The 20,081-nt window shown below is 37.0% G+C and overlaps 1 protein-coding gene across 1 annotated transcript in view; it reads right to left on the minus strand.

The window, feature by feature from the left end:
• Positions 1 to 549: 549 nt before the first annotated feature.
• Positions 550 to 20,081, minus strand: part of LOC150076932 (small ribosomal subunit protein uS2-like) — a 31,205-nt gene continuing 11,673 nt past the window's right edge. Inside the window, exons 4-6 of the mRNA XM_090385640.1 lie at positions 15,873 to 16,001; positions 4,891 to 5,013; positions 550 to 828 (exon numbers count right to left, since the gene is read on the minus strand). Of these exons, the coding sequence (XP_090241766.1) occupies positions 613 to 828; positions 4,891 to 5,013; positions 15,873 to 16,001 (468 nt within the window). The 3' untranslated portion in view covers positions 550 to 612. The remainder of the gene's footprint in view (positions 829 to 4,890; positions 5,014 to 15,872; positions 16,002 to 20,081) is intronic.

The raw sequence follows: 20,081 nt of genomic DNA on the forward strand, positions 1-20,081 counted from the left end.
ACTAGGCACCTTAGAAGAGATCTGATTGAGGTCTATAAGGTGTAACAGGGGATATGAATGATAGAATTTGATTATGAATACCAGCTAGGAGACAAATTCAGTTAATTAGCTACACGTGCTTAATTTAAGCTGAAAAATTTGAAATTTTCAAACACCGAGGCTTTTTTCCACACTGCATGGCTACTATTCCACATATCCTTTTTGCTTGATATAATTCCCGTTTCCCTCAAAGTAGTCATTAACAATACCCACTATGGGACAAGTGCCTTCTACTCTTGGGATCCAGTCATGCAGCTAATATGCAGTTTTCAAACACTGAAATTTTCTCCATGTAGTTGAGACTGGAAATATAGGGAAGCAGGCTTTGTTTATTCATGCAGTAAATATCCAATGAGATGCCAACATTGTGCACACTTAAAAAAAAAAACCTTCAATAATTCTATAGCTACTTATATTTATGGAGAATTTTTTGAGGGATTAAATTCAATTTGTATAGTATGAGCTGAACACAAGGATTGTGCTACTAGAGGCAAGACAGTATACTCTGCATCAGTTGTATTCCATTTATTAAAATTTCCCATTGTTTTCAAGATTTTAATCTTGGTTTCCTTATTAGCTCCAGTTATCTGCTCCAGTGCCACCCCAGTCATTGTTTGTGGTCACTGGGGCAGCTGCAACAGCAGCTGCTGCAGTAGCAGTCACAGCAGCAGCTGCTGCAGCAGCAGGAGTGGGAGTTGACCAGTCATCAGTATCTTGTGCAGACCAATCTGAGGAAAATGTTGGTGGTGGTGGTGGTTGAACTGCCTGAGGTTGGACAGCTTCAGCCCACTGAAAAAAATTAAATAAAAATAATAAATAACTTAAATTTATTAGAAACAAAAATGTACACTAATTATATAAAATTATCATTATACACTTCTTGTTCATTTCGAAATTATTACAAAACTTAATTTTCATGGATCCCATTCCTACTGGAAACTCAAAAAAGAGGGGAGATAATTTGGAAACTCATTTAGGAAAGGATTAATACAAGAAATATTGAATATTAGATATGTGAGATAATATTCAAGATTATCAACTAACTGTATATTAAATACTTAAATTCTGAAATTTATAAAACTAATTCTGTTATGAACTCTTCAAAATCAAGTTGAAGGCTGCAATTAGATTTACAATTTTCCCCCCCTTCCCTCTAGAATTAATTTAACTTTCCTGGTAAATGCAACAATCTTGACACTAACTACAAAACAAATTTTACTTTCACTGTGAGTTGCCTTGGTATCATACCACTTTTAAACAAATAGAATCAATAAAACTAGAGTTCTTGTCATGAATCTGGTCTGGCTTAGCTCTTTTAAAACCTGTTCCATTGTAGCTCTTGGAGGTGGTCTTGATTTTGCCATTGTTATCTTGGTCAACCCACATCTCTTGCCTGTCGGTTTGTAGTTGAAGTCTAATTTTGGGATCCAATCTGGGCTCATTCTTTCTATGCGGCTGATCCATTTTTTTCTGATACTGTTTTGTCATTTACTATGTTATCTACTTTTAATTTCTCATGAATATCTAAATTTTTTTGATCTAGTCTTGTAAAGCCTAATAATGGTCAATTTATCTGATGAGTGACCAATAATTTGTGGAAAACAAAAGTTTTCTGCTTTAAGCATTAAGACTAGGCACCTGCAGAAAGATCTCATTGAGTAAACTGAATGTTAATGGCATTCTTCCACTTGCTGAGACTACACACCTGAAGAATCATAAATTCAAGTTGGATGTTTGCAGGATAAATGTGCAGAAGTTTGCCTTCAGCCAGCAGGTGGTTGATTGTTGTAACAGGCTTCCATTTATTGTAGAAGTGGATGGGTTGAATATATTCAAGGAAGGAACTAGACAAATTCTTAGAAGGTATGGACGAGTGAACTGTGTAGTTTTTTTTGGCTGATGCTGTACGTTTGCTTTCTTGTATCATTTGCCACCACCATTATACTAAGAACATTACAAGGGTTAAGGTTTATTTATCAATCCAGGTTTATTAAGGGAATGCACTATTACTGCACAAATAATCAATGTTAATTCTGGTCCCTCCCTATGTTTAACACAGAGTAACCCCCCCAACATCAGTTCTAATTCTTTTATTCACTGAGGTTTACTGTGAGTGCCTATATAACTGAAGGCACTGAGTAATATGTGCATACTGAGCTAAACTTAGCTCCAACATCTATTAACTTTTTAATGAAAAATAAAAGCATTTTTTAGTCTTGCTTCTGAATATTTTGTTGGAGTGTGAAGGATTTGAGGAGGCTGTTAATATGTTGATTTTCAACACAGTCCTCTTTGGAGTCCAATACCCTTTATTATTATCTGTTTATTTCACAAAAGGAAACCACCCCGGGATGGCAAAGTGCCTGGAGGGAGTACTGTATACTGAGCACGTAGTCTCACCCCGAAATATTATATATACATTTTAAAAACATAATTCTACATATACATTATACAGAACTTGCCACCAATACTGCAATATGTTGATTCCTGCCCAACAAAGTTTTCTCTTGGGCCTTTAGGAATGCAAACACTGCAGCAATGACATCACTGTTGGAGGGGAAATGGATGCCAGTAAGGTATTTTTTCAAATTAGGAAATAGGTGAAAGTCTAATGGTGCTAGATATCAAATATAGATCTTGGGAAGGCGTAGTCACTCTTTACGGCCTGATCCAGGTCTTCCTCTTTACATCACAGGTTTCAAGCTTTAATTTCAGCATCCGGGATAGTGTTACTGGTGGCAGCCTATTTTATCAGCAACAGCATGGGTAGAAAGCCCTTCCTGAGACAGTAACAGCTACACTTTTTTTTTTTTTCTTGGTGTCAACTGATCTTATGAAGCCATGCTTACATCTCCGCAAAACAGGATACTAATGAGCATGTATACCCTTCCAACGCCATATTTATAGAAATGGCTGATGCAATACCTTTGCTTTGTGATAAACAAAATAACTAATCAAACAGTATCTTAAAAGTTTCACAACAAATGTTTCATTTTTTTAAAGGTGATGCAGTTTTTTTTTTGTCTGCCACTGTATGTGAATAGTCCAAGATTAAAGCCACACTCTTGCAGTGCAGCCATGTTCATGACACTTGCGAGCAGGTGCATTCTCCTCGTGGAACAGGCCTCCACTACCAAGTTTTCCTCAGCATGTCTTTAATATTTTCCTGCAAATTCCTTATAGGTCTGTGTAACATGCTCCTGTGAATGGTGCCTTTCTGAAGGTAATCTACTAGCCTCACCCCAACAGCATCCAAAAAAACCAGTGCCTTCACCTTGCCGGCAGAAGGAATAGATTTGGTTTTCTTTGAAGGGGAAAACAGCTGTTTCCACCTTGGTCTGCTCCTTTTTCTCTGGCTGAAAGTGATGGACATGCATCTTAACCATGGTTAGAAACCTTTCAAGGAAATTTTCTAGACCTGCTTGAAAACAATGCAAATGTTTGCTGGACAACTCTTGTGCATATTTAATTTGCTAATCAACAACTTTGGGACCATCATGCTGACACCTTTTTCAGATCAAGAACCTCTGTTACTATGTAGTACACAGGTTTAGATCAGATGGCCAAGATGCTGGCTATGTGATTGGTTGGCTGGCAATGTGATTGGTAGCAATCACCACATCATGCACGCTATTAACAACTTCTGGAGTGATAGATGTTGCAGGTGTCTTCCCCAGAATGGTACCATCTTCCAGGCTCTCCCTCCCTTGTTTAAATTCTGCTACCCACTTCTTAACCATGGCATTAGTCCCTTTTCTCCCAAATATCGGTACTAGATGATTGCACAGAGACTAATTTTTGTCCATCTTCCCTCATTCACCCAACTTTGACTTCAGAGCACAAATAAATTAATTAAAAAAATAAAAATAAATAAAATAAAAATTATTGAAACTGCATGAAACTTGGTGGATTACTAAGTAAAGAATTTTAACACTGTACCCTTTCATACTCAGGCCTGAACTTTTCAACCTCTTCCCCATATTAAGTGTTATAAAGGCATGGCACCTTTTCCAAGATATTAGCATTAGTAGTGGCATATAATGCAAGAAAGCATGCTTATACATCATTGCAAAAAAAAAAAAAAAAACCCTTCCCATTCACTCCAAAAGTTTGTCTAGTTTTTCAATTTAATCTTCCATGATAGATGGAAGTTTGTTCCAGCAATCAACCACTTGCTGGCTAAACACCAATTTCTGCACATCTATTATACAATTGTCTTTTCCAATTTGAATTTATGCCCCCTCTCAAGTGTGTAATCTGAGCAAGAGGAATCCCATATGTGTACTGAGTTGAAACATAGCAAATCACAGAACTTCTCAGGACAAACCACTAAAGAAGCTATGTTTGAAGCTATGTTGAAAGCCAACATAGCTTCAAACAATTCTGGTTGCCTTTACCATTATTGCCAAGGTTTATTTTCATATTAAATCTTCCTAAAACATCTAGAGGTATAAATAACTGCTGTGTGTGTTCATTTTTAATTTCTCTTCACCTTGTCTAACTTTCCATCTTAAATTTTGCCCATAACGGTATTGGATAATGTCATCCAATCAATTAAAACCACCATGAACTCTTTCTTAAAGCTATTAATTCCTTGTACTGCCTTACCTCTAAAAATAAATTGTTTGGCTATAGCTTCCCTGTACCCATAGGGCTTCAGTTTTATCTGCTAATGCCACTCCTTTTTGTTTAAATTTCTAATGTTGAGGTATCTTGATAGTTGTAGTTTTTTTTCCTTTGAAACATAGCCAAAAGAACAGACATATGGCAATATAATGATAACAAAGTCTAAGAACTACTCCTTCCAATAGGCTTATTCTATTGAGGGAAAAAAAAATTAAGTATACTTACATCAGTAACTTCTGGTTGCATTATTGCAGGTTCAGCAGTGTTCCATTGCTCTGATTGAAATTCTTGTGGCTCTCTCACTGTTCTTTCTTGCTGTGTTTGAGTTACTTGTTCTTCCTTTTCAGTCTAGGAGGGGGAAAAAAAAAAAACTAACTTGAACTGAATATACAGGGGGTCTCAAAAATATTGGTACAAACATTTAGGGAAGGTAGGTAACATCTAAAAGGAATGTGAATTGCATAGGAACCCATAACCGGAAACGTCACGTGGAAAGTAGTAGAAGAGGCACAAGAAGAAGAAATGACACAAGACAGTAATTAGTGGCAAACATTTATTTGACATAATATTAACAATGGAGTATGAGATGGATGCATTTCATGATGCTACAACAGATGCTCAAAGGTTCCACCACGAGACGCGATGCAACATGGATTGGCAGACATGGTCGAACACACCTGGAGTTTCTTTGACGGTAGCAGCAGTGCAGACGAATCTCGCCACGAGATCCATTTCAGTCTCCACAGGCAATTCATACACGATAGATTTGAGGGCCCCCCACAGAAAGAAATCAAGGATCGATAAATCAGGTGAGCATGGGGGCCAGGCAACGGGTCCACCACGGCCAATCTATCGATGCCCAAAACGCCTGTTCAAATGGTCACACCTTCTATAATGGGCAGGCGCCCCATCATGTTGAAACCAAACTTTGCGTCTCACATTTGCTGGAACATCGTCAAGTAACCCTGGTAGAACTTGTTCAAGAAAGATCTGATATTTAGTAGAGTTCATGCAGGATGGTAACAGGTATGGGCCGACTAAGCAGTCACCGACCATACCTGCCCACACATTTATTGCGAAGCAATGTTGTGCCGCATGGGGCCCACACCATGTAGGTTGTCGTGAGCCTACACATGAGCCATCGTGCTGATTGAATAAGCCTTCCCGAGTGAAATAAGCCTCATCCGTGAACAAAACATAGGCTGGAAAATTCAAGTCTTGAACACTTTCTTGGAGAAACCACTGTGCAAAAGCCACATGTGCAGGATGATTTGTAGGAGCAGTAACTGAACCCTTTGGAGATGAAAGGGGTGTAAGGAATCATTGTGCCAGACATACTGTACACTGTAACGAGACACTTCTAAGGCAGAGGCAACGGCATGTGTGCTGGTAGTAGGATTATTCTGGACGGCTTTTTTCCATGGCGGATGTTTGCGTCGAACGTGGTCTGCCCGCACTACTCCTGTTACCACTAAATGACCCATAATCGCACAAATTTTGATGCGAACGTGCAAACAGACAGTGCTCTGGTGCATGTCTGTCTGGGAAGTGTTCTCCACTACACCATTATGGATGGCATTAGCTGTATTTCAGTCTCTTTGATTAAAGGCAATAGTCCTTTATCGAAGGAGAAATTTGCGAGGTTAGGTACATTTCCTGAAGACAAAGGGCAACTGGAGACTACCGGCTAATTAAATCTTGGATATCATCTGTGTTGCAACAAAAGCCTCTGCAGTTCCATTGTAAAATACAAGGCATTATTTGTTTTTAGTTGGTGATGGTTCTGACTGCTTTTTGAAGGTGGTTTGACGTTCCAATTTCTGTTTGTCTTTTTTTTTTTTGCCCAGTGTCCATTCTTCTTCGGCATGGATTTCTAAAATTGGATCTTCCTGTATAGGTGTGCCATCTGTGTCCATGGTTGTGTTCTGAATATTTTTCATAGCATTTGAGTTTGTAAGACAAGATGAGGTAGCAATCACTGGAGGAACTGGTGCTGCTGGAATTGTTAAAGGAGTATTATTTGCCTGGTCTGAAGTCTTGGATTGTTGCTTGCGTACACTTGGTTGTAGATCAGCGAGGACATTTCTAGCCCAATCAGAAATTGATTTAGTAGTTAGGACTGTGACATCAGTTTGAATGGAGACTGATATTTTTTTACAGCATTTGCATAGGTAATGTTTTGGTTTAAAGTTGGTGAAACTAGTTTTCTGGCTTCCTGATAGCTGACTTTGTTCTCAATCTTGTACAGTGGTATCTTGGTTTGCGAGCATAATTCGTTCCGGAAACGTGCTCGTAATCCAAAGCACTCGTATATCAAAGCAAATTTCCCCATAAGAAATAATGGAAATCCAGATGATTTGTTCCAAAACTCAAAAATATTCATATACTGTAAAAATGACTAATATAAAATACATACATACATTTTTATATATTTAAATTTAATATACATAAAGCAATTGAATTTATTAATTATTGGGTAGGACAACTGTCACTAACAGAATCACTGCTATCTGTTGACTTTTTCTTTTTGTGCGACTTTAACAAGGAACCTATCCAATGACGCTTGCTTTTGCCTCCTTTTGAGGATTTCACGGAAATATGACATTGCATTGTTGTTAAACATTCATCGCTCTCACTATTACAAAATGAGGAGGCATGCGTGTAGCAACTGAATAAACAACATCATAAAGGCAGAGATACACTATTAACACCTCACATTTTACTAAAGCACATTTCTAGGGGTTACTACCATAAAACAATTTCCAGTTCTGTTCCTGCTAGTGGAATCTGTTATAAACTGGTAGTAAACTCTATCTAATTGCATTTGCAATTATACTGATAGCTGGAATTGTGTTGGTTTTTACGTTATTATGGTGAAATGTGTTTCCCCTTCACTGATATAAAAAACATAAATACATTTTCAGAATCTTCTCTTCATTCCTATCGTGTTGCATTCGGTTGGAGGTGATTCTGCGTTCAACTGCCATTTCTTGTAAACACAAAGGCGAATCATGCATAAGCGAATTCAGTTCGTGTTATATAAGATATCGTTCCCGTATTTGTAAATTGTGTATGATCAAATTCATGTAGTGTAAACACGTTATGAGGACTGACTGTACTCGTATTGCAAGACCTCACTCGTTTATCAAGTTAAAAATTTTTGCTCATCATGCAAAACACTCTCAATCCAAGGTACCACTGTATTTTACTTTTTTTTTTTTTCCTCCCTGTTATCCACTTTTCACATGTCTTGGAATATGCAGGATGGTCACCTTTGCAATTTGGACAGGTCATTTTTGTAGCTGTGCAGTCATTTATTATGTGGTCTGAGGATCCACAGTTGAGGCAGATAGGAATTCCTCTACATACAGTTTGAGAATGGCCATACTTTTGGCATTTATAGCATCTTAAAGGGTTGGGAATGTAGGGGCAAATGTGAAAAAATAAATAACCTGCTTTTACAGCGGAGGACAAGTTGGGCGTATTGAAGGTGAGAATGATATTTCTGGTAGGTGCCAGTTGATCATCTTTTTTAATCGTTCTTTTTGCTTGTATTACATTCTGTCCCTGCAGTTCTTGGGTTATTTCCTCCTCGGTGACATTTAATAAATTTTCAAGGAGTATTTCCATTTACAATGGGTTTCCTCAGCCTACAAGTTATTTCTTGCTAGGAATTTTTTTTTTCCCGCCATAAAGTGCAGTTCAAGGTGTCTTGTTCGGTTAAGCCTCGGGCTGTCATGCACTCCCGTACTCCATCCATCCATGTCTTCCTCTTCTCCTTCTTCCAGGAGGTATCCATTCCAGGATAGCCTTTGATATGTTTTCTTGCATCCGTTTTATATGTCCATACCATGTTAGACACTTTTCTTTGATGGTGTCAATAATAGTCTTTTTCACTTCCATTTTTTCCCTTATGTCTTCATTCCATTTTCTGTCTCTTCTAGAAGTTCCTGCTGAGCGTCTCCAAAAATCCATTTCTGTGGACAGCAATTTTTTTCGCTTGCCTATTCAATGTCCAGGTTTCCACTCCATACAATAGAAGACTTTGTACAATTGTTTGAAATACAAGTTTCTTTGTTTTATTTAGGATATTTTTGCTCCACAGAACAAGAGTTTAACGTGCTGATAGCCTTTCTGCTGTCTGTAATTCTCTTATTGATCTCTGCTTGGGATGATCCATCACTTTGTAAGATTGATCCCAAATATTTGAATTTATTGACTTGTTTGATTTTAAAACCTGCAATATTCAGAACGTGTCCTGGCCCTGAAGACAACATTTTCAGTCTTGCTAAAATTGATTTTTAGACCCCATTGTTTATATTCCTCAAACAATTGATGACATGCATACTTTGCATCTTCTAAGTCTTGTGTTATCACCACCTGATCATCTGCAAAAAGTAAACTGTGAATATAGGTGTTCTTATTAATTGGCAATCCTATTTTATTAAATTTTTTTTTTGACCAGGATCTTAGGCAGATGTCAATATAAATTTTGAAAAGTGTTGGTGACATGCAACAACCTTGTAATAAGCCTTTTGAAGTGACAAAAATTCAGGTGACAAAGCTGATCCCACTTTAATTCTGCATCTATTATTCCTGTGAATTGCCTTAATAATGTTAATCAGTTGTCCATCAATATTTGCCTTTTTCAGTGCTTCCCATAAGAGTTTTCTTGGAACACTGTCATATGCCTTTTCAAGGTCAATGAAAATCATAGTTTTCCTTTTGATTGGCATTTTTCAAGAATCTGTCGTACTGTTGAGATATGATCTATACATGACCTCCCAGCTGAAAAACCACCTTGTTCTTCTGATACTTCGATTCAGGCTTCTAAATGGTTCCTGGTCCATTTTCCAAGGATCTTTAACAGCGGGTTCAGGATGCATGTTCCTTTTGTAATTTGAACAGCTTTTCCAATCGCCCTTCTTATAAATTGATGTAATATATCCTGTTATCATTTCTTTCGGTATTTCTTCTCCTCTCAGTATACTATTTAACAGTTTTTGTATCAGAACAGCCACTCCTCTTCCTCCATATTTCAGAAGTTCCATGTAAACTCCTCCAGGTCCAGGTGATTTGCCATTCCTTCCTTTAGCAGGAGTTCCACTTCCCTAACAGAAACTTTTAAGCCCGAGTCTTCTACACCAAAATCCTCCATCTTGAACTCTTCGCAGTCTTCTTTTAAAAGTCCTTCAATAGTACTCTGTCCAGTCTTTCAAAGGTATTAATTGCAAACCAGCATTGTGTTTGTTCTGTTTTCTCAAGTCTTTAAGGGTCTTCCACGATTCCGCTGATTGCTTAAATCCCAACTAGATATGACACCCTTAGATGAATTTAGGGTTGGAAGAGGAGATATTTTTACAGGAATTCCAGCAAAGCTTGTTAGTTGTAAAAGCTTTTCAGAATGTCTTTGATTCATGGTTTCTATTAAAAGGTCTCCTGATTGCAGTCTCTTCACCGTCTTGGGAGATCCTGCAATACCCTCCAGATGTTTTTGGATGACAAAGGAGACAATTTACTCATAGGCTGACTACTTAAAGAGTTGAAAATTAAGAAAGATGGGCAGGGGTGCTCCATCCAGTCAGTCTTCTGTCTCTTTAGGTTTTCATTTTCTACATGGTCTGTATTTGCCATGTTTGCTCCTGGCAAGAGGACTTATTTGCCAAGGTTTCAGGCCCTGCCACAGGGAGACAGGAGCAGTGCCACTAGGAGGCCAAGCAGTGTTAGTTGATTAGTGAACTAGAAATATATTGATAAATAAAGGTGGGTTTTTTCTTTGTGTTCTAATTTGTGGCTTTTCAAGTATAGAACGGATTGAAAAATAAGATTGCTAAGAAAAAGTATAAACTTAGAAATAACTTTATTTGCTTTTGAAGATCACTCTATATGGATCGCAGAAATATCGCTTGACCTTGAATTCACTTGGCACCCGGGGCCAGAAAACTAGAGAATGCATCCGAATAACCTGACCATTTTGAAATCCTTATTAATAATGCTGCCAAGTATGGAGCCACCCATCCATTGTGTGGTCACTAATTTCCCCATCCCCCAAGTGATGACTATCTCAAGAAAGCCATGATGGTTTTTTTCAGAGAGCAGAACAGACTTTTTTTTTTTTTTTTTTCTCCCCAGATATTTCTTCAAAATGGAGGAGTTATATATTAAGGAAAAAATCTTAAATTAGGCTGTTTATTAATAAGGCAGATAACAGAGTTATCCTTGTATGTAATTCCATAACAGGTGTCCATTCTTGACTTTGTGTCCATTCTTGACTTTGGCCGCAGGTTCTTCATAGATCCAATGACTTTAGGCAGGCATTGTTCAGTATACCACTTAGCTGTGACTGTCTTCTGCGTGTCCAAAACGACACTTTCCACAATTCCACTCGATTTGAAAAATACAGCTATCATTTATAATTATAATAAGGCAGATAACAGAGTTATCCTTGTATGTAATTTCATGTTATGGTCTACAGCAGGGGTGGCCAACTTAATTTGTGATGCGATCTACATTTTTTTTTTCCTTCAAAATGTGCCACAATCTACCATCTCAAGCATTTCATTGCACATGGTTAAAAAAAGTTAATCAACACATTGAAAAATGTTGTTTATAAATTTTAAAATTAAATACAATTCAGAATTATTTTAAATTCATGTATTTTAATTTATGTGAAGTTTGTGTTCCTGTCATCTGCCAAGCTTCCAAAATCAGGGATATACAAAGGGTACTAGGAAAGTTTTGCAATACAGCTTTGTTTATTTAATTTTTTCAAAGTAATTTCCTCTATATTCAATACACCTCTCCATCCTCCGAAACCAATCTTTAAACCAGTTCTGCCAAGTTTCACTAGGGAGTAAAGCACACTCGTTGTCCCAAGCCCGTAGAAGGTCCTCATCACCGGAAAACCGCCTCCCTTTTAGCTTCATTTTCACATGCGGGAACAGTGCAAAGTCGCAGGGAGCAAGATCTCGACTGTAGGGAGGGTGCTCAAGAAGTTTCAGTCCTGTCGTGGTCAAATATTCGGTGCAGACTTTGGCGCGGTGAGCTGGAGCATTTTCGTGATGGAGGTACCAGGTGTCCATTCTTGACTTTGGCCGCAGGTTCTTCATAGATCCAATGACTTTAGGCAGGCATTGTTCAGTATACCACTTAGCTGTGACTGTCTTCTGCGTGTCCAAAACGACACTTTCCACAATTCCACTCGATTTGAAAAATACAGCTATCATTTTCTTCTTTATAGATCAGGATTTTCTGACAATTACGGGTGTGTCGTCATCATCAAAGACCCAAACTTTGTTTTGAGCCTTGGTCCGCAGATCGTAATAGTACAGCCAAGTCTCGTCACCTGTCACGATGTTGTTCACAGACCGAGATTGTCCCTTATCAAACTTTTTTAACATCTCCCGGCACCAAGTCACACGTCGTGTCATCTGCTCTTCAGTCAGTTGATGCGGCACCCAGAGAGAACAAAGTTTCTTCACGTGCAAATGATCTTGCAGAATCGAACGAATTGCTGGTGCATTTAGGCCCAAAGTATCCTCTATCTGTTGGTAGGTCACTCGCCTGTTTTCGTCAAGCATTTTCCTCACAGCAGTAACGTTTTCCTCCGTAACTGACGTTCGTGGCCTTCCCGGCCTCTCAGAATCCTCCAGAGTGAAATTTCCCCTTTGGAATTCTCTATACCACCTGAATATCGTTGTACGATGTGGACAATCATCATCTAGTGCAAGAGTCATTTCTTCTAAGCACTGGTCTATGGTTAAACCACGCACGAAATTATACCGCAAAACTGTCCTTATCTCATTTCGTGACCACGATGCCATCGCAAGCACTTTACACTCTCACTACTAATGAATAACTGAGCCCATCGACTTGGTGCGGCGGATACTATGCACGTATGAACATGTCTCAACATGCAGCTTCCTGTGATTCATTGTTGCGTCATATTGCAAAACTTTCCTAGTACCCTTTGTACTGTGATAAGGCCAACCGTAAAGAATCTTCTGTATGCAAGTCCATAAAAGTAGTGATTCTTCATTTGTTTCAAATACGAAAAGGCAGATTCACATATGTGGAACCAAAACAGGAATTTAAAAGTTTATTGCATTTTTTTACATGAGTACTTTTCTTGGCAAACATATTTTTAAGTCTCTTTTTCTGATGATCTGGCTTTTAGGAAGATATCATTTCACAATGTAATTTCATTTTCAAGTAATATTGTTTTCTCCATGTGAAAAATCTCAGCGTCCCCCCCCCGTAATTTGTTTCGTATCTATGTCAACATTAAATGGATAAGAGATGTCTTGAATAATGTCTTCAATTGTTTTAAAATCACTGAATCTGGTTTCAAAATCGTCCACAACTTTTTCAATTTCAGAAACATTTCTCACTATTAAATTCAAAAACAGGATAATTTTGCAAATGATCTTGAATATTTGCAAAGTGATAGAATTTTTTTTTTCTTTTAGATCCTTAGCCATTGCCAAAAATTGATATTTATATGCAGAAATACTACGAATCGTGTCACCCACATTTTTATTTTTTCCTTGTAATTCCAAATTCAGATCACCTAATTTACTGGTAAAATCTGCCACAAAAGCCAGATCACACAACCACTCCATATCTTGTAGCTGCTGACAATCATCTCCCCAAAAACGTTTGATCAACAAATTTTTTAATTTCATTCAGCAAATTTCGAAATCTCTGTAAAGACTTACTCAGACTCAGCCACCTCACATGTGGGTAAAATCAGATCTGGTTCATTTTCATAGTTGCATTTTGAAAAGTCTCCTTTGAAGAGATTGTCCTCTGATGGAATTCACGATTTTGAAAGTTATGTCCATATCACTTTTAGTATTTAATATTTTGCTTGTTAACCCTTGTTGGTGGATGATACAGCAGAAACTGAAATCTGGGAATTCATCATCCTTTTGGCACAATGCAATGAATCCGGTAAGATGCCCCGTCATTGCTTTAGCTCCATCTGGACCTAAAGAATCTTATTTCTAAAAATGAGTCTTTGATGAATTACATCTGTGGGTAAAATCAGATCTGGTACATTTTCATAGAGTTGCATTTTGAAAAGTCTCCTTTGAAGGGATAAAAAAAAAATGCAAACCATCAGAAAATGGTATGCATTTTTTTTTTTTTTTGCAAGGTGACTCACTTTAAATGATGCTACAGTTACTGCTTTAGATTGTAAATCTAAAGACAATTTCTAATCTTTAGATTGTCACAAAGAAGTTTTGTTGTGCAAATGATCTGGATTTAAGTTATTTTAATTTTTTCTAAGGTCTCTATTAGACAGAAAATCAGATTGGTATTTACCATGGAGTGCATTGAAGTGCCTTTCTGAATTTCCTTTTTAGGTATAGCCACGGAAGCATTGCAAATCAAACAACATTTTTCTTTTATTGTTACAAAGAAGTATTTTTCCCACTCGATGAAAATTATACGTTTTACTCTTTTTCATAGTATTCAACTTAAATCAAATTAATGTATAAATACTGTCCAGTTATTAATATTGAGTAAGCTAAATAATAATTTGACACCTACACACCCTCTCCATAACATAACTGCGTGAATTTTCACTAGATAAGCCCAGCGGCGGCTGCAAGGCAACAAGAGTAGTCATGTCTTTCAACGGATCTTAAGTGCATGCAGTGGGCACATAATAATATTTAGATTTTGACTAATCTATTTATTGCCCTTATATTATTTCTCCCTGATTGTGGGATTCCACTCTGTGACGGGTACTGCTACCAAGTACACTGGGTGGTTGTAATGTCTGGTGTTACTGTTGGTAGAGGAAATCTCATTATCCTACAGGTGTTCAGGATTGCAACTTTCTGGAGTTCATTGTAGGTGTTCTCTGAGAGACCTCTGCTGCTATGTAGTCTTTGGCGCCATACCAGTGGTTGACACGATGATCGGGATGGTCGATACTTGCATATGCCACATTCCCTTTACCTCATGTCTCAGGTTTGTGTACTTCCTAATTTTTTCCTCATGGGTTTTCTGGACATTGCTAGTGTTGGGCACTGCTATATCAATCAGGTAGGTAGCCTTTTCCATCCTGTCCACAAAGGTTATGTCCAGTCTGTTGTGCAGGATGGTCTTATGTGTTATTATGGCACGGTCCCAGTACAGCTTGTGAGTTTGGGTCTCTAGTACTGCCTGGGATTCATACTTTTAGTATGGTACTTTTTTTTTTTTTTTGGTCAACTGGTATTTCCTCGCTAGCTTCTGACGTATTATCCTGGCTACCTGATCATGTCTATGAGTGTACTAAGTCTGGGTGATCACCTTGCACCCTGTGGTGATGTGTTAGATCATTTCTGAGGCCAGGTGGCATTGTCGACATGTGTCATCTGACATTCCGAGAGAGATAGAGAGATCCAGCTCAGGACCCTGGTTGTGCCAAGCACTTACTCACCAAATGTGAGCCCCTGGGGATCTTTTTTATATATATTTAAAATTTGTCGTGATCGACTTGTTGTCCACCCCTGGTCTACAGAAATTAGCATTCAACACCCAGTATCTTCTTCTGTCTTCGCAACCTTCAGCCCCCACAAAAGGTAACCTATAGCACTAGAGTATACTAAGTCCTAATATATTTTGTTTCAGATTGCCATTGGGTGGGTGGGGCACTGAACTTTTTTTTTTTTTTTTTTTTTTGCAAAGATTATGCTCTGCTCATAGGTACATTATAGCCTCAGCTGTTTGTGTTAAAATATCTAAATAACAATTATCCACAACCTTTGTATTCTCTCAATAAAATATTCTTGTGGGGAGCCCACTTTGTTACATTCACATTGTACATCTTTCTCATATTTCAACCAAAGTTGTTACTTTGGTCTAAATATTTAACCATATCAAGGGTTTTGTGTCAAAACATCAAATACAAAATAATTTTGTAGTTAGTTTTTGTAATTAAGTAAAAAAATTGATTTGATATCTTCTTGGTTTACCAGAAATGTACTTGCAGCCTAAGTTAACTTGTAAAGTACTAGAGAGATACAGTTCTATGACATGATATGCATTGTTATTTGTATAAAGTTATCCCAAAAAGAAAATGCAATTTTGTAGTTAACATTGATACTAAACCCTCTATGTAAAAAAAAAACCCTTCACATATATATTTGCCTGCTTTATTTTAATTGCACTTTCTTTTTTGAAGAAGTAAAACTTGCAAATAATACACTTACCTCTTCTGGATCTCTATAAAAATATAAATCAACCATGACATCCCATTTAATTTCTCGACTGATAGTACCACGTATTCGCAATACTTCACGAGCTAACATCCACCATGTTAAACCAATGGAGTGGTTACCCTACAGAGGAAGGAGAGTAGGGTAAAAATAGTTAATTTTCAGAAAACGCAGACAGAAGACTAAAGATAAGCATCATAATCAAGACATGGTTTTAGATGTTCCTACTCAATTTTTAATTGACTGTAGTCACTTATGTTTATAGAAAGCTGATTACAATCAAAATTAGGCATGTTTTTGTGGTGGTAAATCAGAAAAAGTAAACCTTTTTTTTTTATACTGGCATCAAGTACAAAATCCAGCAACCTTGGGGTTGCTAGTTTTTTGGGAATATATGTAACTAAACATGTCAAAATTCAAGCATGGATAAAGGAGGAATGCATTGGAAATGCAGCCATCTACTTTTTGATAAATTTTTCTTAGTGATTAACTTACTTTTATTAACTGCATTCATTTTATTCTTTTATCCTGATTTCTGATCAAAATTTGGAAATGAGAAACTTGACACAACAAAGTTACCAAGCAATCACTAAAAAATCTTAAATGGAATATCACTCTCCCTGGTGATATTCCATTAAAAAAATAATAAAACACTGCGAGGGGGGGAAAAAAAACAGGATCAAATAAGAGATTTTTTTAACTAGACAAGATTACTTTTATCCCTAAAAAAAGAATAAAAATTAAGGCTTCTAGCCCAACCACACGAACCATTTCCCACTGCTTTAGTAGTTCATGGGGATGTTTTCCTACAACTATTATAACATCTTCAATTTCTTTAATGTATTGGATGTGTGGGGGGTCAGACATAGATCATTTTTAGGGTGTACCGTAGGTAGGTTCCAGTTTATCTGGAAAATTTGAGGTAAGAGATAAGCCAGTTTTCAGTGTTTCACTTTTTTGAATGATATATGTACCTTTTAAGGTACTGTTGGCCAATTGCACTCTTAAATATTGAATGAAAATGTAAATCACAACTTTTTTTTCATAGCTGTGTTCAGATACATATGCCAGTTCTTTTTACTAAAAGATTAGACACTGTACAGTATGTAATTAGAAGGGAGAGAGTAATAATTAATTAATATTATAAAAATTAATACAGTGCACACCACCTATTGTTATAACGGATGTTGCCCATTTAATGTTATGACTTTTATGAAGCCCCGATCAGATCTATACTTATACATAGAAAACACATTTATTGTAATCAATGCTTTGGTTTTTGCTATCAATCTTTTGCCTTATTGTGTTCTATACATGTGCAGTGGAAGTGATTACATAATATCTCTATATGTTCTTGAACTTTGATGCATTTTGATTTTGTTAAATAGCAAACACAGTCAAAGCTAGTCTCCTTTTCAATCTTGATTTGATTATCAAAAAGGAAAAAGGCTTAATTATACAATAAAATGATCAACATTCAATATTGCAGTTCTTTTCATAAAGACAACTGTTATAAATTAATTACAATAAATAAATTGTATTAATGATAAGCAGAATTGGACGATGGCTCTTCTTGAAATCCCTTTCAAGTAATCAATCAATATGAATTTTTTGCTACCCTATCCTTGTGCTAAAAGTAACCTTGCAAAACTCAGTATAACCAACTGATTGCTAACTGAACAGGTTATGTGGCTGCAAGAGTGACCACTGAAATTTCAGTAATTCCTTCCTGTTAGTATAAAAGTTTAATCCTTACTGTTAACTAAATCAGATTAAAAATATGCAAGATCAGAGGCAGAACTGGGGAAGATAAACTCTGGTAATACAAGATGTGGCTATTAAATAATTGAGACTGTGTGCAGACTCCATACACACAAAGCACCACATGTGAAGCAAAGGAATGGCAGTTGACTTTATTTATTTTATTTTTTTTTGATTTGGTAGTTGTTGGCGCATCGGCTTCTGTGGCCATATTGCACCTCCCAAGGTTTTTGCAGTACTTTGATCCAAGCCTGAGGCAGGAATCGAACCCGCGACCTTTGGGTTGCTGGGCAGGTACTTTACCCACTTGGCTAGCCCGGTCGGCAGTTGACCTTATACCTTTCCCTAGTTGTCTGCCAAGTCGCATTCAAACATTTATCTGCTTTACAGTGAAACAAGTTTTCATTACCTTGTGTTTTTGCAGTTTGCTGTAAAAATGCAAACAAAAGAATCAACCTCAAATTTTTAACAGAACTGAAGAAAACTTCAACTGAAAGTTGAGTTGTTACCCCAAGTTTATAGAGAAGATGCAATGCCAACAGTTTGCATGCATGAATGGCATAAAAAAGATTTTTAGAAGGAAGAGATAATGTGGAAGATGATGAAACCAGGACATCTGGTATCCATTGAAAGTGAATATGCTGGGTAAGGACTGACTGTTTAAGCATTAGAACGGATGCATCAGAACTTAGTATGGACAAAGAAACAGACAAATTTTCAGTTAAAATTTAGGCATGATAAAAGTGTGTGCCAAGATGGTGGAAAAAATTTTGAATGAAAAGACTCAGTTTGTAAAGATGTTTTGAAAGAAAACTGAAGATGACCCAGACTTTGTGTAATTACTCACACATGAAAGTTGGCTGTTCCAGTACAACTCAGAAACTAAGAGTCTGTGCAATGAAGTCAAAACAGTTCCCCAGACAAAAAAAAAAAACATGATTCTTGTTTTCTTCAATATTAAAGGAATTATTATAGTTGAATGTCCCACCAAATCAGACTGTCAATCAAGCACACTACACTGAAGCTCTGACAAGGATGTGGGGAAAAAAAATTCAGAGACCTGAATCATGGAAGAATGATTCAGGTCTCTGAATTTTTGGAAGTTGGATGCTCCAGCACACACATCTTGCTCTGTTTGCTAGACCTAGCCCATTGTGACTTTTTCTCTCTCCCCTAAACTGACAAAAAATATACTTAAGATATTTAGAAAAAAGACCAGTGTTAAAAGTGCTTATAGAAGATACAGTATTTCCAAAAATGTTTCTATGCTTGGAACAGGTGTTCAAGTTCAAGGCAATTATTTTAAAGGAGATAAGTTGTAAGGTATATCTATCGAACTTTTGCAAGTAGAGATAGGGATGTGATAATCCCATTATATAAGGCTTATGTTAGACCACACTTGGGATACTGTGTTCAAGTATGGAGACTGCACCTAAAGAAAGACAGAGCTTCTTGAAAGGGTGCAAAGATGGGTAACTCGCCTGGTGAGATCGGCAAAAGGGCGTCCTTATGAAGAAAGACTTCGAATTTGTGGGCTGCAGAGTTTGGAAACTAGACACCTTAGAGGAGATTTGATTGAGGTGTTTAAGGCTCTGAGAGGCATCAGTAAAATGAATGAGGACAAAATTTTCAAGATTATAAATGATGCTAGAACTAGGGGACATAAATTCAAGTTACGGGGGGGAAATGTTTAGATTGGACTGCAGGAAGTTTTATTTTAGCCAGCAAGTTATAAATTACTGGAATAAGTTGCCTTCATGGGTGGTAGTGGCCGACAGTTTGGGGAAATTCAAAAGTCATCTGGATAGTACCTTCGGGTAAGGGAAGCGCATAGGATGATAGGTTTAATTTCCTTTTTTTTATTAATTATTTTTTTTTGTTTGTTTTTATCATTGTTTTGTTCGGATTTTTTATTTATTTTTTTTATTTTATTTATTTTTTTGGCTGGTGCAGCATAAGCCATAGGCTTTCTTGCACCATGAGACCATTACTAATACTAAATATTTCATTATATTTATTTTATTGCTACATTCTCAATGGCCACACCTCATATTCAGGAACAATTTTAATCGGGATTAAGTTTTAAAGTGGACTTCTTGGATTTAAAATTCTTAATTTTAATACTTGGTTTGAATAGAAATACAGTCCATTCCGGTTATTTGGGACACATCGGGACTAATGCATTTTGGCCCGATTAAGCGGCTGCCCCAATTATCCAAAGTTTCACATAAATTGTTAAAAATACAATGTACCCCCCCCCCCCTTTACAACTGGTTCACTGTACAATCAAATCACATTACGACAAACTCAACATAGTAAAGTACCGCTCGCTATACAATGCGCAGTAAGTGCCGGTCATTGTGATCACGTTTGTGAATTGAATTTTAATTCTATTAAACAGCGATTCTAATTAGTGAAAATAGGAGGAATATTATCCACAAG

The sequence above is a fragment of the Mastigoproctus giganteus genome, chromosome 12 (assembly GCF_048544385.1).
Source record: "Mastigoproctus giganteus isolate SK-2022 chromosome 12, ASM4854438v1, whole genome shotgun sequence".
Taxonomy (NCBI): domain Eukaryota; kingdom Metazoa; phylum Arthropoda; class Arachnida; order Uropygi; family Thelyphonidae; genus Mastigoproctus; species Mastigoproctus giganteus.